Genomic DNA, 23,980 nt, shown 5'->3' with positions numbered 1-23,980 from the left:
ATGAAAAAAAAAGTCTTTCTGCTTACAAGAAAGATCACATAAGCTATGTTACAGAGTTACCTGAACATCAGATGCTATATATTTCAAAGATGCTAGAGTCAGACTTAAAATTAAATACAAACTGGGGGCCTAATGTTTCAGTTATGATAGTGAGGACTATACAAATTTCATAGGTCAAATACCACTTTAAATTCTTTAATTAACAGGTTTGGATAGTATTTTAACCTTGAAGGGGCAGAGTAACTTCAAATGATACAATACTATGGCCGCTACTAGTTAGTATTGCAAGTTATTAAGTTTTAGAAAACAGCCTAAGCAGCCATTGTCTTTACAATTAGATTTTCAGATCAATTACCAGTCCCAGCATGCTGAAGCAATAAGAAAATTAAAGAGAACAAAGAGCATGAGTTAAAAAAAAACATGTCGTATAATAAATAGAAAGCTGTATGTTCTACAATATTCAGTCCTCAAGGAGAATCAATCTGGAAGATCAATCTGGAAGCTTTTGTAGTAGTTGCTTAACACATCAGTTAGGTAGAAGTTCAGGTTTACAGAAGAGTTTCTTATTCACAAATTCTAATATATCTATCTATTTTAAGCAAGTGCAGTGTTATGAGCTAAACCCATTCATCTTTAGCTGGTGACAACAGGATGTCACTGCTTATTGTTCATGTTAGTGTGTATTCAGAGATTAAGAAAAAAACTGGGGTGGATTTCTTACACCGTTCAGGGAAAAAAGAAAAAATTCTCCCAAATCTGTTAGTACATGTGACACAGCATACCTCAACTGAGATTTTACAGCTGATGAGTACACCCACCTACCTTTAAGGTCTGTTGCCCATCTATCCACTTACCTTAACAGAGTAAGCCAGAGATATAGTGACTGCAAGTGGAAGACCTTCTGGTACTGCCACCACCAAGACTGTAACTCCAATAATGAAGAACTTCACAAAATACTGAATGTAAATTGGTGTACATTCAGCAAGCCAAGGTCTCTTCTGAACCCAGAAGGTATCAATTACAAAATATAACACAAGGATAATGACTGTGATTGCAGACATCAATAAACCTTGTTAAAAAGAGAATAAACAGTTTTCAGAAATTATTTTAAATATTTGGCAATAAAGAGTGTGGGTAATCAAGTACAAATACTTCCGCCTTTATAGAAGTTAGTTTGTAGCTAAGACTTTAAACAGGCAAGCCAGAAAACATTGAGATAGCTCTCAAAGATGTTCCAGCTTCCAATGCAAGTATTTCCTCATGCATTTCACCTAGAAACTTCTAATATTTTTCCCCCCTTCACATTTAATTGAAAAGCGTAGATCTAATTATGAACAGGAGAAAACAGTATGTAAAGTCAATTGACTAAGCAGAATAAGAACTGAAATATCTCAGCAGGCCTTCAATGGTTGTACTGCTGACTTATTCAGTAGAGAAAGCTGCTGACAGTCTGTACCCTGCTTTCTGCTGAAGGCGAGATTAAATGTCAGGCAAGCACAGTGTTTAGTGAACTGGGAGTAACTGGGAAGACAAATCAGAACTGCTGTTACAAAGCTGAGCAGTACACTTAAGGCACCACAGGAAAACAGTGAAGGAAAACGGACCTGGCTGGAATAAAGGAACAGAAGTCACTGAAGTGTCAGCTCTTTATAGAAAGATGCTTCAGTGTGTGGACTGTTTCAAAGCAGCAGGACAGAAAAATGCATTCATTAAGTAGAGGAGCATTAAGGGTTTGCAGGGAATTACAATGGGTCAAAAGGTGCATAAAGGAAAACAAGAGTTCTTACATATGAAAGATGTGAAAAAATTGTTCAATAAGAACAGCATTTTACAGTAAACATACAATGGAAGCTTTACTCAATGTCTGCTAGCACAAGTTTCTCTGATAAATTAATATTGCTATACATAACTATGGAGTACTAAACCTAAAAGTTTAATTGCACTGGCCTCGCACCATGACTTTCTCATGACATAGATGCTGAAGTTAGCCCTTTTTGAGCTGTGGGCTGGGGTACAAGACTCCTAGAAGTTCCTTCTAGCCTAAATCCTTCAACAATTCTACACGTGCCAAAATAAATACTAAAATACTCAAATTAAACCTCTACATACTAGATAACAGCCTAAAATTTATACTGAACTGCACTGTTGTTTTAGTCTACTTTCAAGAAGCAACAGTTTATAAAATGTTTTGACAAAACAGGTGAATATTAGCTGATAGAAGACTAACAGAAGCTAAAGGATTGCAGAAAGTCAATAAAAACAGTTACAGTGAGGCATATGTTAGTGGAAATTCCTAAGCCTCTGGAAGTACCAGAGATAACCTGGTTGACCCTGCTACATTTTCCAGACTTCATTCAATTCATAGTTCTCTAGGTACATCACTGAATGCCATATCTTATCTAAAAACACAGAATCATAGAATGGTTTGGGTTGGAAGGGACCTTAAAGATCATCTAGTTCCAATCCCCCTGCCATCAGCAGGGACACCTTCCACTAGATCAGGTTGCTCAAAGCCTCATCCAACCTGGCCTTAAACACTTCCAGGGAGGAGGCATCCACAGCTTCCTTGGGCAACCTGTTCCAGTGTCTCACCACCCTCACATTAAAAAATTTCTTCTTAATATCTAATCTAAACCGACCTTCCTCCAGTTTAAAGCCATTACCCCTTGTTCTGTCACTACCTGCCTTTGTAAAAAGTCCCTCCCCAGCTTTTTTGTAGGCCCCCCTCTGGTACTGGAAAGCCGCTATAAGATCTCCCCGAAGCCTTCTATTTTTCCAGGCTGAACAGCCCCAACTCTCTCAGCCTGTCCTCACAGGAGAGGTGCTTCAGCCCTCTGATCATCCTTGTGGCCCTCCTCTGGACTTCTTCTAACAGGTCCATCTTTCAGTTGTCCAATGCTATGAAGTTGGAATATTCTCTCCCAGAAGTTGACACTCTAAAGCCTGAATCTATTTAAATCAAGGAAAAAAACCACCCACATGACACAGTCTGAAAAGCCATCAGCACACTCAGGCACAATTGCATACTTGCATGCATTGGAATTTTGCACTTAAAATAATCAAACGGGTCAAGACAAGCTCCTTAAGTTATACTCTCACAAACTATGCATGTTTTAACTTTATTCAAATGTGTGACATCAACATATTGAGAGTACTGACACATCATACCTGCTTTGCCAATCTGAACCGCAAGCTTTGTAAGTTTGCCTTGGAGAACGGACTTTTCCTTCTTTGGCAGACTTGCTCTCTTCTTGTCTTTCTCATCTCCATCCCCACCATCCTCACTCTTCAGTGGTTGCATTTCCATGGCTGCACCATCCTGAGCTTTAGCTAGAAGATCAAATAAAATTTAGCCATTTGGGAGTCCCCAAAATCAATGATACTTAAAAATCTTAGTAACACCTGGCTCTACTAAACACCAGCACTGCATAGCATCTTGTATACAGAGACACCATACCGCACATGAACGTTCAAACGAAGTGTAAGTGCCCAGATGTGGGCAGCAGGGGAGCTGCATCCTGTGGATAAGACCACAGTGGGGCAGGTTGCCCCCCAGCAGCCCATGGAAGACCACAGAGGAGCAGATATCCACACTGCAGCCCATGGAGGACCCCACACTAGAGTAGGCTCCTGGCAGGAGCCCCAGACTTGTCCAGTCTGTTCTCTGGGGGAAGGACCCACACTGGAGAAGTTAATGAAGAACTATATCCTGTGGAAGGGCCTCCATGATGGAGCAGAGGAAGAGCATGAGGAAGAAGGAGCAGAGACAAGCATTATGAATCAACCAAAAAATCCCCATTCCCCATCCCCCTGAGCTGCTCAGAGGGAGGAGGTAGAACAGTCAAGAATGAAGTTGAGCCTGGAAAGAAGGGCAGGCGGGGGGAAGGTGTTTTAGTTGGTTTTGTTTCTCACTATCCTACTCTATTTTTAATTGGCAATAAATTAATATTCCCCAAGTTGAGCCTGTTTTGCCCATGAAGATAGTTGTAAGTGATCTCCCCGTCCTTATCTCAACCCACAAGCTTTTCATCCTATTTTCTGCCCCATCCTGCTGAGGATGGGGAGTGAGAGCGCAGGTAGATGAGCAGCTGGCAACCAGCCAAGGTTAACTCACCTTAACAAGACAGCTTGAAAATAATTGATAAATTTTACTTTGGTAGTATCTAGCTATGCTGAAACTACCAAGTTAATTTAAGCTTTTTTTTCCTTGCCTTTTTTTGGCACAGATTCACTTTAGATCCAAGTATTCAATATGCATTTTCATAGGAAAGTATGCATTCATTACATACACTCTCAGAAAATAAGGACTTTGAAGAAAGGATCAGAGAACCTGCATTTACCTTTATTACGGTTTTCAACAGCTCCATCTTGCTTTTTATCTGTTGGAGAGGGGAACAAGTTGCATTTTAAATTCACCGTGCAGAGTTCATTTCAGTTTTTATATATAATATGTACATTACCATATGCTGAAACAAGCAACTGCATTTTTAAATAAAGAAACACAAACTAGAAGCACAAACTAGAGTCAGATGGCTGACATAACTGAGGCTTTAAAAATATAAGTCAACTCACATAATTTTTTTAGACTACTTTTCCCATACAAGACTGCTGCAGTGTTACGCTACCGTAGCGAAGTTTGCACTAATTATTGATACAGACATTTATTACTTGTGAGGAAAGCTTTTAAAAGGCGTGCCTACACATTTTTCTAGGAATGAAATTTGTGACACTAAAGTGATTCCTGTGGCCTCAGTCTTGTTCTCTGCTCTTCCAACACTTGGCAACTGTAGGATATCACTTCAAGAATCAGTGCTTTTGTACAACATTGCCAAAGCCACTGTAGTATAAAATATTTATAAATCCACACCAAAGCTTAATGGAGGTACAGCAGTGGATTACTGGATCTGTGCTAACCCTATTTACGCAAGTATGACCATAATCTGCTGGCAACATACCAGTATTATACCACTAAGATAATAGTTCAAGTTCATAACAAAATATTGCTCCTATCTCTGTTCAGAAATGCAGTTCAACAAGAGATCATAAAGAGGAACAGCAAAATAATGAAAGAAATGGAGTGAAACATTAAAGATAACTAGACTGACACATCAAGTGTAGCTTATTGGGGCTCGGGGGCATACTACCTTTTTTTATTTGGGTTTTCAGGTAAGGTTTAGATAGTACCTTGGCAAGTGAAAGATTTTTTCCTAAGTAGAGAAAGCAAGGCATATAGTTACTATTTGCAATAACTTGAAATGAAAGCAAAAACTGAGGAACTTGGAATAAAACACAGAATTTTTCAGTCTCACTGGTAATTCATTAAGACTTCAGAGTTAGGTTATGTACACTGAAATGTATGAGAGTACTCAAGTAGAAGAAAATAAAGTTATCAAGCAGCTGTCTGGCATGACATTAATACTTCCACTACATTCTTACTGCAGACATAGTCTGATTTCTACGCATAAGATTTTCCCCATAAGCATCCTCAGAACAGAGAGAGAAGATGAAAAAAAACCAAACCAAACCAAAACCACAAACCACCAAAAGCATGTTCACCTTCACCAGAAGATGCCACTTCAGACTTCTTAAGAACTGATCATTGTCTCCTAATTTAGTATTTGTCCTTTCCTAGTTCTCCTTTCCCTCTTACAAGATCAAAGTTCTACACTTGAGTTACTTCTAACTCCTTGCACATACATTTGCTTTCACTTTGAATCAAGCCACACAGCCAACTAAAAATAGCCACTTTAATCTCCTTAACATTCACAGAGAAGCTAATTTAGTTTAACCTGAATTTTACCAAGGAGAATCTTATCAGGCACCTATTTTTGAGGAAGCTGTCCATCTTGGGAGACAAAAACCCCACAAGTGTTCAGGCCCTAAGATACACCAAAACACTGCTTGTCAAAAAGACTTCTGCTTCCAGAATAATAGACACTGTCAGAATATTAATAAAATCTGTAATATTCTCCATGTCTCCTGTAGCAGCTGGTACTATTGCTTGCTTCCTTCTCCTTCCTCTGTAAGGGAAAGAGCAGAGGATGGAAACTGTTTCACACTCATCCCTGAAAGCATTGGAAGTCAACTTTTACCCTTCACTACCATGCCTGAGCTTGAAACCAAGTTTAAAATTTCAACTTTTCTTGTAACAATTCTTGTAACTTAATTCTGAAGAAACTTACTACTTTAAGTTTCAAGAAAGGTCAGAAGTATAAAGTATCTGTGGATTAGGACAAAAAGAAAAAAAAGCACAGTTCAAGCCTAATTCCTGCATGGAGCACACATTTCAATAATTGTGTCTTTAGTTTGAAGGCACTGAGATTCCTAAGCACGTTTCTCTATGGCTTTCCATTACTGTTTCATACTCCTCTAATTAAAAAGTATATTTTTCTGCCAAGAATCCTCAGATTCAGTTCCATCCAGTAGACCTCACAACAGTTTCTACAAAAATTTCTACTGCAGTGAAGCTCAGTCCTGAACACGCCTTGTGAGAGCTAGTATCAAAACATTACTGGTTAACATTTCTAAGCTTTGATTCTCAGGATAAAGGTTATGGCTTAGATAAGTGACCTTATAATTCCAGCTACTGATCAAGTCCTTCAGAATAAGGAAGACAGTCCATTTCACACTTCACAGAAGTGCACCAAAATGCTCTGGGTTACAAGCCCCTCATCCCTCCAAAAATAAAGTCTACAGAAAACTGCTGCTAGGGATTTGCCTTGTGTATATATCTGAGCATTCAAAGTTTCAGGTCTGGAAGAAAAGAAGTGGCAGAAGAACCTATTTGGTCACCTTTATCAAAACTAGTCATATATGTTTAAGATATCCACAAACTCAGTGGTATCAATGATACAAGCTTTTCCCCTTCAAGTGTCATAGGAGGACTCCCTATCAGGACATTTTCTATTTGACAAAAGTAGACCTAGATACTTATTGAGTTATTCGTAATAACCCATTTGTCATGAACAAGTATTTGCTATTAGACATGAATGTACTTTGAAGTTATACAACATGGCAGTTTAACAATTTATATATGGTATGGATTGTTAGGAGTTATAAATTTTCAAACCTCTAATTGATCAATGAGATCTGAAGTTAACTAAAAATCCATGTGACAAGAATTAGTACTAGTGGTGTTCTCTCAGGTCACCGGACCTGAGGTGTTTTTCCTGTGAAATCTACTGAAAGTATGAGGTTTAGAAAAAGATTTCTGGTTCCAGATGACTAGAACATGTTTTTACCCAGTAACATTCAGGAGTTCACCCCTCCCTCCCCAGGGATTTAAAATTATTATGCCTACTTTTCTTGTCCTTCTTCTCTTTTTCCTTCTCCTTCTCCTCTTCATCTCCTCCGGCCCCAAGTAAGGTAAAGATTATTCCAGTCTGAGAGTTCACACCTACAGCAGTAACTACCATTCTTCCAGAGCCTTCCATCACATGTGTACCTGAAAGATTGAATCAGGTTTTCCACTGAGACTTGAGCAGTTATATGGCAGAGCACAAAGGAATGAGTTCTCAAGACTTTACATTGACAAAACTGTAAGATGTATTTACATACCACATGTGTTCCCCTAGAGCTTTAACTGCCAAAACTATCTGGAAAATAAAACTATAAGCAACTACACAAAATGCCTGTCAGTTTTAAGGGTTTCCTCACTTTGATGAAGTTTTGTACTAGTTGCACTGTTTTTGGATGCTTTTAGAAGTCAGCCAAGGTAAGGTCCAGTTTGCCACATTGTAACCTTAAAATCTTAAATAACCAGTTTACTCCAGAAACAAACCACTTTCTTCAAGAATTGTCAAATGTTACACACCTGACAGTAGCATAGGATCTCTGTCCAGAGATTTCTTAACATGATCAGATTCTCCAGTCAGTGAGCTTTCATCAATTTTGAGGTCATTTCCTTGGATGAGTACACCATCAGCCGGTAAAAGATCACCTACAAGAGATCACTGGGTATGTTGACTGCAGTTCCTTTTTAAAAAAATAAAATAAAGTTTAATTTTAAAAATGTTTACCATATTTCACTTGTGCAATATCTCCAACAATTATGTCAGCTACTGGTATTTGGATGACTTGGCCACCTCTGATGACTGTGAATTTCTGTTCTTGTTCAATACGGCTCTGCAATCCCCGAAATTGCTTCTCTTTACTCCAGTCATTGAAAGCTGTTACTAATACCACACAAACTACAGATAGGAGGATTGCTGCTCCTTCAATCCAACCTGCTTCAGATTCTTCCTCTTCTTCACCAACATTTACAGATCCACATACTGTAGGAAATAGGTTTCAGATTTAAGAAAGTTCACACAGATAGTTATTTCAACAACGAAAGTTTTGCCTAGCTGTTAAACATTTTCTTTGCTAGCCTTCCTTGTAATCTTAGACACCATTTTCAGTAAGGGAAACACACAAAGAAGCTAAAGAACCTGAAAGCTAGAGCAGCTCAAGGAAGTTAAATCACCTAGAATGCACATCTCTGCTTATGTGAACATAAGAGAAGTTGATATGAGAAGTTACCTGTCCTTACTATCTTGTTAAATGATGCCATAAGAATGCCAGACTAGACCATTAGTTAACCACCTTCTGCTTTCTCAACATTTCCCACTTAACCTTTTTCTTAACAAGCCAGATATCACTGCAAATATTTAGTTCAATGAAGGCCAGATGCCTTCATCTTCCATGTAGAAGTATATACATAGCTTCATTTCTTAAATTGGAAAGTCACCGCTGTCATATTGTGTATCAAGGAAAATTTAAGAGTTGCTGACTCCTCAAAGAAAGCACATGAGTGCAGACTACAAATTGCTTAAATATTTGAGACTAATCTAAAAAAGCAAACAAACAAGAAAACAAAACCACTTAAACCACTTGCACAGAAACATGACTGGGTCTAAGACAAGTCCTTGTTCCTGCTGCTTGCATTTTAGATTTGACATTATTTTGGTCAGAATCAAACGAGATCATGACCAGAGAAATCTCATGTTGCCCTTTTAAAGCAAGCTAGTTTTAGTAGTGTTCTCTCACTAAGGAACAATAAGCTGCTTTCCCACCGACTTACTGTCTCCCATGATTTACAGTATAGGCACACTGGACCAGAAAAGTCAGTAATATAATACAGGTAGATACCTACTTTTTAAAAAGTTTACTTACGCGATTCATTTCCTCCTGGAGGCTGGTAAAAAGAAAGGCCCAAGGATACTACGGCTGCAATTTCTAATATAATTAGTGTAACGTCCTGTAGTGCTTCCCATACTAACTGAAGAAATGTTTTTGGCTTTTTAGGAGGTATAAAGTTCTTCCCAAAAACTGCTTCTCTCCTTTCTATATCTGCTGGATTTCCACTTAAACCTATTGAATAATAAGATAATGTTAGTGACACTTATTTGCATTTCACCTTCACATCAGAAGAAGTGATTGAGTTTTCCTGTTCATGGAGTCTAGACTCACTCCATATTTCTGCAAAAATATTGAAAAGCCATCTCAAATATAATTACATAAGTATTATCTTTAAATCAGAGTCACTATAGAAAATCAGCTATATTTCATAATTCACACTTTGACAATATAAAGTAAGCTGAGGGTCTAACTACTTCCACATAATATGACATAGCAACAGAGTAATAACAATACTTTTGTACAAAGTAAACAAGTTTGCAAGACAAGATCATTAGCAGAGTTACTACTATCAAGACTGAGCAGCACTATGCAGCTTTAGCAAGACTACAGCCTCTGAAGCTAGCTCTGGTTCCCACTGTAGGGATTCTGAATTCAGAGGTAACATCCTAGCACTTTTTATACTCGGTGCAAGGTTATGTACTCAATGTCTTCTGTAAGTACACCTCCTGTTTATGCCTTCACCAGTTTCCAGCTGCCTAACCCACCATTCAGAATTCAAGCTGCTAGCCCATTTTTCAAGACAAAATGGCCAAGTGTCCAGCTGTGGTCAGAGCAAAGGTCTGGATACTTCAACCATATCGTCCCCAAGGTTACAATCAGCATCTGCTCAGAGATCACAATTTTCCTAGTAGCAGATTTTTTTAGTAGTTAACTCACTGCTTAGTGATATCAAGGCACTGCAAACATGCTAAGCAATCAGCAAGAACAGCAACCACTGCAACTGGCTTTCATAAGTGGTATATTTGACACATCTAACAGACATTTCCTAGAACCATCACGTGATATTTCAAGACACTTTGCAGAGACTACTGAACAACAAAGTTCAGTTTTAAATGCTAACCACTGCTACATAATTACTTAAATGAAAAGCAAAATAGTATGTGCAGATATTTTCAAGAGTGAAATGAATTAAATATATTCTTGGTGTATATAATAAATTAATTCCTAACACTTAGATTCACCTTGAATGCATGGCTTTGGAGGTTTAATACAAAGGAGCAACTTTACTGGTTAGCCACAACATTATACTTTTTGAAGTTCAAGATTTGAGGTGCTTACTTTCACTCTCAACTCAAAGAGCACTGCAAGACCATTTGGAAAAATCAAGCTGTACAGGAGGTACTAGAGAAACTCAGGACACCTTGGCCATTCCAAAAGGCTGGACCATATTGCTATTTTGCAACAGATACCATTTCTTTCTTCCTTTTAGCATGACAGAGTTTGGAAGATTATTTACACAATGTCAGTGGCACCACTTTCCTCCTCCTTTCACAGGTACCAGGATGCAGAACATCAGAAGTATACAAAGGTCTTTGAAGAATGAAAAGCATTTTCCAACAAAGCTATATAAAGTCAAGCTACTATCAGAACCACTTAGTGAAGATGAGTAAATAAGCCTAGCAAAGACAAAAAGCATTGGTATTTTTAGGATTTGCCAAAATACATCATGCACCATTACTGAACTTGCTACATTTACCAACACAGCTAGCAATTTCATAGTTCACAATATACAGTCCTGAGCTCAAAACTACTGTTATTGTGTAACACACTGTTCATTATGTTCATACTGTGAACACACTGTTCATTATGTATCTTAACCTGGTTAATTTATGTTAATTAGGGTTAAGTTTGAAAAATATTAGGCAGGGAACTAGTTAAAGCTCCATATACAAATTTTATTAGAAATCTAGAAGTAGAACTTATTAGATAATCAAAATTATATAGACCTGTGGAAATATCAATGGTAGTCCATCTCTCTAGAACAGAGGAAGGACTTTTGCTACTACAGATATATTAAACATTCATTTATTCACATTTGTACACATAATAAACATTAAATACTAAGCAGTAAAGTCCACAGCGTCTTTTTTTTTAGTAATACTGGTAAAGAACAGTTCCCATTTCTCATTTCAAATCAGGTAGGTCTGATTCATGCCTGAAAACGGACATTGCCTTACATTGTCAGCAACTTCAAAGCAAGAAGTTACACAAGCTGAACTCATCCATTGTGTAGTATTTCAGAACTACCTGCACTTTTGCTATGAAGCTACTGGTAATTACACAAGTCAGCATTTCACATCATAAAGAAAGCTTCTGAATGGGAATAGGAGTAATAGGGCCTTGCAGGTGTACACACAAGATTTTAGAGCTAGAACTAGTGTAACACATTGCAGTTTTCTGCATAGATCTTGCCTAGATTTTCTCCATTAGAAATGTCTCCATTTCTATATTTAAAACTTGAATTTGACAAAAGAATAGATTCAGTTCTACTTTTACAAGAGCTCTCCAGTATTACCTCCAAAAATTTATAGCAGCTTACCTGACAGAAGCTGGTTCTCTAAAGGTTCATGCAATGATTTAGAGCCAAAATGACGCCTTTGTAGAGGACACTGCTCTAACTCATCTTACTTAACCTTTTCTGAGCTAATTACCACGTTCAACTGTTGAGGCCCTGCTGTGTTTATGAGCTGCTCTCTCACTGCAAAAAAAGATGGCATCCTTTTATCAAGTTAGTGATTGTATTTAACTGATTGCAGGACAGTACATCTAAATGTCAAATCCTTTTGAAAGGGAAAAGCCTTGATCACACAGTCTTCAGAATCAAACTGCAGGAAAGGGCATCTAACCCTTTCTAGTTTTAGTACACTGTCACTCATCATTCCCATGTGTTAACCTGCTTGTTACATTAAGGGACATAAACAAAGTGAATCCTGCAGTATACGAGGTATTTGGTACTTAGTGCATCATGGCCATCTACAATCATATGCCCTCATAGCTTGCAGCAATAATGGGCCTTAAACCTTGCAGATTACTGTAAAACATGATTCAGCCCTCAGTTCAGTTCCTAATTGTAGAAAGCTGCAGCCCTTGTCACTGTGAAAAGAACTGCCTTTCAATACTGTGCAACAGGTCTACAAGGGTAACGCGAGACTGCTGCTCCCATCTAAAAGGTCTTACACCACCTGTACACAGCAGTGCTTCATACACGTGCACTAAACGTTACAACTCTGTTGATGCTGAGGAACAGAAGATTGTACTCCTTACGTTCTACAGATTTCTTTTGCAGCCTAAAACTGGTCTAATCCCATTCACTGGCAGGTCAGGCATGAGAGCTAACTCCTTTCAATTTGGTAAGAGGAACCCACTTAATGTACTGAAATAATTTCTGGAGTCTGGAAGTGAGGAGCCTGGCTTCAAAAGCAGACCAAGACAAAACATTGCTAAATGCAGATGTACCCACAAATACCTTACAGCATTAGTAGGCTGTTCTTGGTCTAAGGAGACAAATTTTTCTATAGCATTTCTGAAGAAAAGAAAGCAACGGCTTTCCAGGATTAAGATAGCAGGTACTTCACTGCCACCAAAACAACACTCCATTGGTTAAAAGCTATGTGAGTGCTTAAATGCTGAGACACCACAATTTGTCAAAACCTTGATTTTGGTACTTCTCAATCCCTACCAACAGCAGGACTTCACATAAGTTTGAGTTAATGTCAGATAAAAATACATAAAAGCATTTGTACATGATACTACAGTTTAGACATCTTAAGCGATACAACTTGCTTCTTTCTTTCACAAATTAAAGCTTATAGCTTTCATTTACACTGGAAAAGAGCAGTAAGAGAGGGCAAATCCTAAGGAAAACTTCTGGAAAGCTCTGAGGAAGGAGACTTGATACATTTATTTCCTTCTTCATGCTTGTACAGTTTATCTTGGAGTATTAAGTCTAGAGAGCAAAAGCATCAGGTAGCCACACTGCACAGAATGGCATCCAGTCCAACATGGCAAAGACTTCTTTAAAGATGCTTATTCCTAGAGAATAAGATTGTGTGATCACTTTACAAACCTTCTACTAATAGTGACAGTACCTCTTAGTGACTAAAGCTGTACTGGTAATTATTTTGTACAGATCAAATGAAGTCTACAGAAATACTATAGATTTAAAAACTAGATCCTGCTATTAAGAATTCTGTGTAATACAAACAGAAAACAGGTATCATCAGTTTTACAAATTGTTGCATGAGGGAATACAAGAACTAGGTAGCAATACAGAAGCATTAGTAAATCCTGCATTAGACTATTAAAACCTCGTGCTTTATGACAGCATGATCTGAATTGTGAACTATAGGTCATATGAGTTACTCACAAAACTTACACTTTCACAGTAAGTTAAACATTGCTATTTCATGCAGATGCCCACGTCAATGAACTTTATTCTTCACCACTAACCCAACATCTCCCATGCAGTTAGACCAACTGAAAAAAAACCTCTTGCTTGCTTATTACCATTGAATACCTCTGCTTTAGAGGAGTAAGAAGCAATGTTTTATTATCGTAACTGGAATACTTTAATAAACTTTATTATTTTTAAAAAATAAATAGTTTGCTTGACTAAAGTTTTTCCTAAATGGAGTTTCCTCAGTAATAGCGTTAGCATTGACTTACCTTCATTTGGTGAAGTTTTCAATTTTGTACAGATGCCATGTACATCTCCATAACATTCCTGTATTTTATGCAGTGCATCTGTAGCTCGAAGTTCCATAAGAGAACGGAGCTCTGCAAGAGTAACTCCAAAATCTCCATGATTAGCTTCTTTTACAGCATTTTTTACACCACTATATGCAACCGAGTTGTTTGCCATATCACCCATGATGTGTGCAGTCTTTAGTATAGACAGTTTCCAGTAAGGAACAAGAGTTCAATTTTAAATATTTCCAAAAGGAAAATAAATCCTTTGGGTATGAAGACAGTCAGGAGAGCAGACACATCACCGAAGTAGGAGACCCCATCTGGAAAGATATCTTTCAGCTTGTCCCATGGTGCGTTCTGTTCCCCAAACCAAATGGCATGTACGGGCTAGGGAAAGAATAAATATACATTCAGTTACATAACAGTTATACTGAAATACATTGTAAGACAACCCTACTCTTCATATTGAGGTTAAAAAACAAGTTTCTGTGTAAGAACAATTTCTTTATATTTCCTATAATATTTTTAGTTAGTATTCAGCTGGTACGAGTGACAAGGCATAAAATGGATGCTTCCCATCCCAAAAATAACCTTGCATTATTATACCTTCTTAAATCATTAGCTTCTTAGAACAGCTGTTGCCTTTAAATCTTACATTTTGCTTGGTTCACCATATGGTTCATCATCAAGAGGAAACAGTTAAAAACACCTGGAAGTAATTCTGTTTCCAGGGAAATAGAGATTGAAGCATCTATCACTGATGTCACATGGGGTAAGAACATGCTCAAGTTAAGTCACAGCTTTTCACTGAAGCTTTCACCTCAGAGTTTGGGATGAGTAAGCTTTTGTGCGTTCCCATGAATTCATTTGTTCTAACCTCAAGGAAAACAGTTTCAACACTAAGTTAGCCCACATATTAAGTACTTTTGTATTTTAAGTAGGAGTATATTTTCAGGCAGACCTAGATCTTGATGCATTTTCATGTCCAAACAGTTTTAGGTCCCCTCTAGCCCATTTCATCACAACTCAAGCCTCCCACAATATCTGCATTTAATTCTTTGAACAGAGGGGAAAATTGCACAATACCACCTCCTTACACAGGGGATAGGGAGACTAAGAGCAGCAATTCTGTCTGATTATCAGAGCACTGTAGCCGAGAAGTTAACATCTACTCCCAGGATTCTTAACCTGCATAGGTCTTCTCTATTTAATTCCTGCTAGGCTGACACATCTGGCACATACACATGTATCTACACAACAGTGCTGTGAACGCACAATCACTTCGTGCCTATATAAAGATCTGCTGTGTGCAGAAGACAGAAGTCTGATTATGTAAGTCAGCTTTATCAACGCAACAGGGCACGGTGAGCACAAGTAACAATATATACCCCCATGAAACATTATGACTGCCAGGCTCAGAGGAACAATAACTTGGACACTTCCAGGTCAACAAGACCCTCAGGTGTCATATGCCTAGCAAAGGCCACAAGAGCTACCACTGACGGCATTGCTTTATGAAGGCAAAAAAACCCAAAACAAAACAAAACAAAAAAAACAAACAGCAAAGTAAAGGGCTATTGCCCTGCCAGGTTAGAGGACTTGCTGGCTGAACCACTGTGTCTTTACTGAGGACCAAGTACAAGCACCTAATTATCAGAAATTTAAGGTCTTGGTTCCAGGAGAGCCTCAGTTCTCTGCTCTGGAAACAATCAGTTTCAGCTGTAGTCAATCTACCTTTTTAAGCACGGTTCCATGGTAATGCATTTGCACTGAAGACAACCACTGATGCTGAAAGACCCTGAAGTGACATCACCCAAGACCAAGTGACAGTCCCATTTCCAGCAGAACTACAACTGCTCTTCTCTTCCTGTCACTAGGAGACTGTGAGAAAAGCACTGTCTATGGCTGTTTTCTGGAGTGACAAAAAGCATATAGCAATAAATATTCATATAACTTCAAAATCCTAGAACATCAACAAGTTACCTAATTTAAAAACACATTTTAAGTCTTCATTGTTTTCTCTGTTACTTGCAAAAAAAGTATTACAACAATTGAAGAGTCTATGACAATGGTGTTAACCTGCATGCCAGGATGCAGTTTTGATTAACACATGTTCTTCAGCTGATTATAACATCACAGAATCATTAAGGTTGGAAAGGATCTCTAAGATGATCCAGTCCAACCATCAACTCATCACCACCATGCCCACTAAATCATAACCCCGAGTGCTACAATCATGTTCTGCTAGAGTATCCTGTAAGTGAAGAAATTCAAGCAAATCATGTATGAAAGAGCACTCTTTAAAGCCACACAACATCTTTATCTAATGCCCAAAAGCTGGATGCTATTGGCCAACTAGTAGCCTAGGCGGCTTTATCAACTGGCATCTGATCACAAGTTATGACAGTACAACAAGAAGCAGAACAGGCAAATCAGTTTGTATAGCTAAGGAGAAGATGCTCCAGCTACGAATTAGGCTAAAATAGACCAAGCAGAATGCCCCGCAACTAATTACATCAATCTTGATTCAATTTTAATTGAGAAAAGCTCTGTTCAAGCCTCTAGCAGAAGGTTTGCACTTGAGGCCCAAATAGACCCAAATCCAAGTACAGATATAAGGTCAGGAAAAGCTACAGCTCTAGTCACTGCTCACTTGGCACTGAAAAGTTTTGAGACTGAATAATGGGCCAGGGCAAATCTTGCTTTCATGTGCAACATCTAGATTAATTTTTGTCAAGACATAAAAGTCCACTGATTAGCTATTACTAGCACTTTATACTGAAAGATGTTCTCAGGTGTTCTAAAGCACCTCAGTGGTGTCCTTATGTACCAATGGACTCTTAGGGTTCACAGACAAGTTCAATAAGCCTACCTTAACACTACAAAAGCAGTGCAGTCCTGCAGATCACCTCTAGTAGTGTTACAGACTATTTGGCACGACCATGTTAGGGAATAGCTCTGGAAAACTGTGAGTGACAGCATGAAGACTTCAAATTCTGAATATTTAGTAAGAGCAGTTTTGTTCCAAATCATAAAAACTTGCTTAAACATTAGCAATTGTGACATGAAATCAGACCAGAAAGAATCTACTCCAGTAGCACCAGTACCAGGCATTTCAATGGACAATACAAAAGCTTCTTGGCACATGGGTACAGAATGGACTTAACATAGTTTCTTTGCCCATTCCTACAGAAAAATCTCGCTACAAATTTCTTTAAGAAATATCCTTAATACAGTTCAATGTCAAACCTTGCAACATTCAAGCACTTCCTGTTACAGCAAGTTCCAACAGTGCACTTTTGTAACAAAGTAATGATGCATAATACAACTATAACCAGTGAAATTCAAGTATCGTAAAAGAAAGCATATTTTTAAGATACATAGATCATCTAATATTTATCTCTTCAATGAGTGGAATATTTTATTTGTTTTGACCAGCATTCCAGTTCTCAACTCAATTTTTGCAGAAGCCATTTGAGATGTTATTTGAGTAGCATGAACTCTGAATTATCATAGTTAATAGCAACTCATCTCAAACTTTCCATCTGCTAATATCTCAAATTTTAAATTCAAGAAATAGTTAATCACAACTAAAAGTCACTTATACACCATTACTCAAGTTCCATCTTACCTAAAGTTTAATTCAGTTGAAGTTAAGTGTCCAGCCTAAAGAAGCCACACACAAGATGATTAAGAGAAGAAGCAGCAACTACTATTGAGGCAGCCCCAAACATTAAACACGCTTCAGAAAAGGACTCCAGAAATAGTCCTTCATAGGTGAACATATTTAGTAATTTACTAATAATTGTTTAGTAATTCACTCGATTTGGAAGAAAGCTACAATCTGTGCTCCACATTTGTTAAAATTAAAGCTGCCCTGAAGTAATAGTTTGCAGTGGTCATGCACTCACAATCAAATGTGAACAGCGAGTTTAAGAGTGGCGTAATTACTATTGTCCAGATGCACAGGACCTAGTGTACCTCAGACCCCTATCCAAGCTTTTCCTATTATTGAATTTGTATTTAATACTTGATTTACCAACCTACAGGAAATGCACTTTAATATTAAGAAAATTAAAACACTTAAGCAAACTCACACCTCCAGAATCAAAGCTCTAACAATTATATATCCTGTGTCATTCAATTTAATTTACACATCTGCTTGAACACTATGCATTCAGATATTAAGCATTAGCTGGTACTAGCATTTGACCTTCAACAACACACTAAAGCTGTTTGCTGTAATATAGGAAAAGGCTTGCAAAGTGATTATCTCAGGCCTTAGTTTAATCTAATTAGTTGAATGAAGACTGGACAGATCTACATACCAAGAGGTTGCAGTGATAAAAACTGTCCTCATATGTTTCAGTTGTCAGGCCATTTTAATCTATTTTTAAAAAACCCCGGCTTTTAAGATACTGAAAAAAATAATATGCCTTTGCATACTTTAGTTTGAAACCCACAGTACTGGGTATGTTCCACAGCTCCAAGTCATCACATGACATTTTTCCTTAGGGGAAAAAAGATTGTCTGTAATATTATTATAATGGAAAGTAATTATAACTGAGAAACTGATCTGGAAATCACACTGAAAAAGCCTGAGGTCTTCTGCTCTGGAGGGTCAGTTTTCTTACTTTAAGAGACAGACCTTCATACATGCTTGTAAGGCTACAGAAACTCACCAGCTGTTTCACAAGAAATATGAATGAATGCTTATAAAACAGAAAATTCATGCAGAACAGTATGCATTTACAGATCCCTACCCTGTACATTTAAATGTGCCTAACTGAACAACTAGGAACTAAATTATTTCAGTGGCACGCTGTTACTTTAGTGCAAGCATCTCAGAGAGCCTGGCTTACAAAGAGACAATTACAAGTAGATGGAATAGCTAAGAGGGAGAGGGCACAATCACGGAAGACACTCTGCAACAGAAAGGTTTTTAATACATCACCTTCAGCCTTAAATATGCCCAACAGTGTTGAAATGATAAGTTTCCCTTACTACAACTCCTGTGTTCTAAATAGTAAATTCAAAGATCATGAGTTTTGTTGAGTTTTCAAAGAGAAATTTAACATCTTTCTGAAGCTTAATCTCTTGGGAGGCAGACGTACTTGCCTAACTGAAATAAAAACTATCTGCTGTCCTGAGACTCTGCAGTGGATGTAAACACTGGTATTTACCACATTTAATCTAAAGGGTTGCTGGTGCCTACCATGATTGCCACTTTTGTAGTAGCAGCTTCATCCAATGGTAGTTTCTTTAAGACTCCAAATTATTTCTTAATGAAGTGATGGCTAACAAATTAGGATTTCAGTAGTCTGAAGTCAATGTAGTAGTACAAGTTAGCAATGTTCGTGCAAAGGATTCCTGCACCATTTCCTTCCTATTTTCACAGCAGCAAGGGAAAATTGTAACAGTCTTGAAGGTGACTTATTAGGCAACTAAACCCAACAAATTTGGATTGGTTTACTATATACAACAAGCAGCTGAGACATTTTCCTTCGAATTAATGGTTATGCACGGCACGAAGAACATGACTTTCTCTTACAAAGCAGTTTGCTCCACAGCCTCTTCAAGGAGCCTTACAAATGATCAGACGTTGTCTTATACCATGAACCAACCACGCAGGCCTGTACTGTTGCACCTTTCCCAAGCTGTGGCCTTTCTGCACTCACAAAGCAAGTCAACTATCTCTGAAATGACAGCTGTATTGAGAAACAGGATTGGAATGTGCTGTATAGAATAGATTGGAAAATCCTGTATAGAATATTTTGAGTAGAAAAACTATTTTATCAAAAGCTTAAAATAAACACTAGTTTTCTGAATTTAAGGTATTTTAACTGAATATAAGAGAACTAAATAGATACAAGAGACTGATCCAACAAAGCAGGACTTCAGAAAAACCTATGAACACTATCAAGGAGCATCAGGTTAAGACATACTGGAAAGTCCTAGAGAGTAAAACCAATGTGATCATCATTACAGAAAGTGTCAAGTGTCCCATGTATTTGAAATACTAAGCTTTCATACTCTGCTATTTCATATTACAAAACCGAGTTGTCCACAAGAAGCCAAACACTTCAAGACACAAAACCATGCAAAAGAGTTGAGTTTTTAAGTACTTAAATCACTTTTCTGTAAGCAGGAGTTACTCATTCCAGATATCCTTTAACAGAGTACTGTCTTGAAGAGTCTCCTACAGTCCACAGCTCTAATCAGTGCTCACACAGCTTCTCCTTTCTACACCCATAGGCCCTGGAGCTTCCTTCTCAGTATTTCCTTTTACTAGGCTTATCTACTTTTTACTCTGCAATGACATCATAAACTAAACCAAAAAGGCTAAATTTGACAGGACTGTTTATAATACCAGGTAATTCCAAGTTAAGAGTATAATCCCAGAGAAAAAAAGTTTTAACCTCTAGATATTACTCTGTCCCATTTGGCATTATTTCTAGCATGTTCAAGTACCGAAGATGCATTTACTGTGTGCGTCAGCTTCCTCAGATAACTTGAGATGAGTGGAGCTGCCAAAATTTGGACTAAGGCAGCTGACGGCTGAAGGCAAACCTGGGATATCCCAAGGCTCCACCTACTGATATTTAAAATGCAAAGAAAAAAAAGTTTGCCTAATGTCCATCAATCTTTTCCTTCACTTCAGATCCATTGGGTCTTAAATAGATGACTGAGGATTTAAAGTCTCTTAATCTTGCACAGTTCAGGCTTTTTGTGTGCAAAGTCATCCACTGACAAATATTTGCATTAATAAGCTCAGGAACAATTTGCTACACTTCTCAGCCATATTTATCAAAACGGTATTGGTAAAACTTACAATACAAAAAGCTAAACTTTTTCAAGAGATGGTAGCGTGATATCTTACTTGTTGAAATTATGCATTATTAGACTACAACAGAGTTTGCATTCCAGTCACAAAACTTGTGAGGCATGTGTCAAATGAGGCATATGACACCATTACATGCAGACAAGTTTCAAGTAAAAGGAAAGTGAGATGGTCCCAAATTTCATCCAACAGATCTGGAATTGGAGTCACTGGATTTTATTCACTTGTTGCATTTAAAGCTTAGTGCATGCCTGTAAGCTGTGCATCTAGCCGGTCAGTTCTGACAATAATTATGACTCAGAGCAAAAGAGCAGCCGACTTCCTCATAACAGTTATTACCACAGGTATATTTCTCGATAAATCTTTTTACCTTTTTTCACAAAGCCTCTAACTTTTGCTCCTTCTTCTTAACCCTGCTTCCAGCACCTTTCGAGTTAAACACACATTTCAGATACTACCTCTATTTTTGCTTCCATCTTTAAATTCCCACAATACTATACATGCATACTGTTGAAATTGTTTTAGCCAGTTTGAGCAAGGAGTTTTCTTCTCTTCCCATGTTATTAGACAGCCATTAGACAGTAAGTAGCACTAGTGGAAAGGTCTTTGTTCTGAAGCACCAAGTCAACTTCAGGAGTTTTTAACACCAGAAACCTTGTTTCAGAACACATTGTACCCATTTAAGCCAAAGCATGTTCCAAGTTAAATTGCACATAACACTTCATCTAGAATCAGACTTTTACCATCTCATCCTGACTTGATCACTTCCCCTTTTTTCTTCTAGAAAAGTACTCTTTCATATTAATATCCGTTTAAGTAGAGTGGTATGCTTTTGACTGTAACCATGCTTCCTGGTATCAAAGAGGTGCCAAAAGTTCTTTAGAGTTAGAAGCCTTCCAGCAAGGGCAAAAAGTCCATCCACACCTGATTCTTTTTGTGTTCAGGAAACCTTGAGATAAATTAAAAATCAGTCTTAAAACTACTAGGAAATATTTATGCCTAATGAGATTAAGCCTAATGACTTCCATAGTTACTCTGCACATGACTGACTCCTTTACATTAGGGCAGTAAAATTGACTCAGTAGGGTAAGTTTTAACGGTGGTTTGTTTTGGGTTTTTTTTGCTACCTTGGACTAGCTTATTGATATGTAGAAACAGTACTACAAAATATTCTATATTATCATTGAACTGTAAACACACAATAGTATATATATGGGTAGTATAAACAGTAATATATGTGGTAAATCATCCATGCATGATCTTCCAAATCATCCCTGCCAAGCAATGGTTTGGAATGTAAAAAAAAAACAAAAAACAAACAAACAAACAAACCAAAAACAAAAACAAAAAGCCCAGTTAAGGTCACTCATCTCAATAAGCACATACTATTATGCTAAGTGGATATCTGTTTTGTTATCTTGTGGCTAAAGTTTAAGCAGCTTCCCTCTAGTCCTATAACATGTCAATTTCAGAGCCTTCATCTTCAGATTTTTCAAAAGCCTTTTGGAAATACAAGCACACAGTTTATCCTTATCCTAAAACCCTTAAAAAATCCTGACTTCTCAAAAAATATGTAACTTGAAAGCTATGCTAGCTTCTCCTGCATGCCATATTAATCCCTGCCTGCCAGAAAATACACCAAATAAACTGACTAAAGAGTCATTCTGAGAAAATCCCTTTCAAAAACTGCAATTATGTTTGCCACCCATTCTTAAGAAGCCAAAGTTTTTTGATTCAAACATCATAACTAGCCTACACTTGAGTATCTCTTTCAGAACTACTGCACAGGCTTGCTGATCCTGCTGGTGGTGAGAAGAGAGGGTTCAGGGTTTTTTGTGGGTGGTCCCTCCTGACCCTCCCATGATACTTGAACTTGAAAATGCACTGTATGGCTTTGCAAGAAACAGGTGTGGAAGCTCTTGCAAGCTTCTTCATTATGACTATACTGAGCATCCCTTTAGCTCTTTTTGATAAATTTTGAGAGCTTAGCTCACAAATTCATTCTAGTGGGCTTCCTCTTTTTGGTACAAGAAGTATCTTCAATAAACTGAGCCTCATAGTATCATCTAATATGTTTTACCATTTAGTGAGGCTACATCCTGCTTTATCCTTTGGGTGCATCTCCAGTTTCAAAACTGGTCCTTCCTCATGATTATACTTTTTTGTGTTTCTCAAGTCTGACACCCACTTAAAGTCTAAGTTCTTATGCTGTCTGCACTGTTCTACTCTTCTACCTACTCCGTTTAAAAAACATTCTCATTTATGTAGGGTTGGTTGCTGGTTTGGGTTTTTTTGCATACATTTAAGCATTAGTGCAATATAGCTATAGGTACCTGTCCATAGAATGATGTTGAATTAAATACTTTGTGATCGGTACAAGTTACATTACAATCCCTGGTCCATCATGCAATGTAAGGTAATAAATTCCCATCTTGGCAGTTTGTTTCTTTAACATAGATAGGGAGTATGTAAGCACTGCTAATAAACAGGATGCTCAGAGTTGAGATTCCCATCATATTACTTAGTAAGGTCTAACAATGCAAGCAGTATTCTCAGGTGACCAAAGGTGCAGCTGTGCTACAGTGTCGAGGCATAAGACTTCCACCCACAGAGGTCCTGAAGCAGCTCTCATTATTTGACACTAACAACACTGGAATTTACACCTGACACCCTTAAGCATTTGAATTGGGAAAAGTCACCCACGTTAACTGGCAACTGTGTTAATGAAGTAATAGACCGTGTGAAAGCCTGCTGTTGCAACAGTCACATGGGCAACCCCGGGCTCAGAACGGTAACTTCTAGTGCGCCTTTTTACTCTTCTTTCATAGCACCTCAGCCACCGAGAGACAGCACTTCATTTTGGATCTTGCACTTCTATGATCTTTAAGAACAGATTTTTTTGAAAAAAATCTTTAAGAATTTTTTTGACAGCAATGTAATCTGCCCCTCCAGATCTAATGAGATAGAAAGCATCACACATATTCCCAAACCTCCACCCTCCCACTAGCCGTGATCACAGCCATGCATTTCACTTCTCTACATTCTAAGAGCAGGCTACTTGCAGCAGCCTGGTGCAGAAAGCAATTCTCAAAAAAACCATTTCTGCCTCTCCAGCCACAAAATAAATCCAAAAGATTTAAAACCTAAGGTTTCTACTGGGTGAACAAGTTACCACAACAGATTCCAGAGAAGTTTTTCCACAAGATGCCAGAATAGCTGATCTATTTGTAGTAGTCATAAAGGCAATGTGGATATGCCAACTTAAGGGAC

The 23,980-nt window shown here is 37.9% G+C and overlaps 1 protein-coding gene across 8 annotated transcripts in view; it reads right to left on the bottom strand.

Moving 5' to 3' along the window:
* The window catches only part of ATP2B1 (ATPase plasma membrane Ca2+ transporting 1), a 35,034-nt gene extending 20,779 nt beyond the window's left edge, over positions 1-14,255 (bottom strand). For 4 of the 8 annotated variants that reach the window (XM_010164948.1, XM_029084267.1, XM_010164942.1 and 1 more), the window contains exons 1-8: positions 13,846-14,255; positions 9,154-9,351; positions 8,019-8,273; positions 7,814-7,939; positions 7,301-7,444; positions 4,341-4,379; positions 3,169-3,330; positions 855-1,069 (exon numbers count right to left, since the gene is read on the bottom strand). In XM_010164948.1, the coding sequence (XP_010163250.1) occupies positions 855-1,069; positions 3,169-3,330; positions 4,341-4,379; positions 7,301-7,444; positions 7,814-7,939; positions 8,019-8,273; positions 9,154-9,351; positions 13,846-14,050 (1,344 nt within the window). In that variant the 5' untranslated portion in view covers positions 14,051-14,255. The remainder of the gene's footprint in view (positions 1-854; positions 1,070-3,168; positions 3,331-4,340; positions 4,380-7,300; positions 7,445-7,813; positions 7,940-8,018; positions 8,274-9,153; positions 9,352-13,845) is intronic. The other 4 variants (XM_029084268.1, XM_010164943.1, XM_010164944.1 and 1 more) reach the window with 3 other exon arrangements.
* Positions 14,256-23,980: the final 9,725 nt, after the last annotated feature.

This window comes from Antrostomus carolinensis, unplaced genomic scaffold, assembly GCF_000700745.2.
Source record: "Antrostomus carolinensis isolate BGI_N321 unplaced genomic scaffold, ASM70074v2 scaffold13953, whole genome shotgun sequence".
NCBI lineage: Eukaryota > Metazoa > Chordata > Aves > Caprimulgiformes > Caprimulgidae > Antrostomus > Antrostomus carolinensis.
The sequence above is the reverse complement of the archived record's forward strand: the minus strand, read 5'-3'. Positions and strand labels throughout refer to the sequence as shown.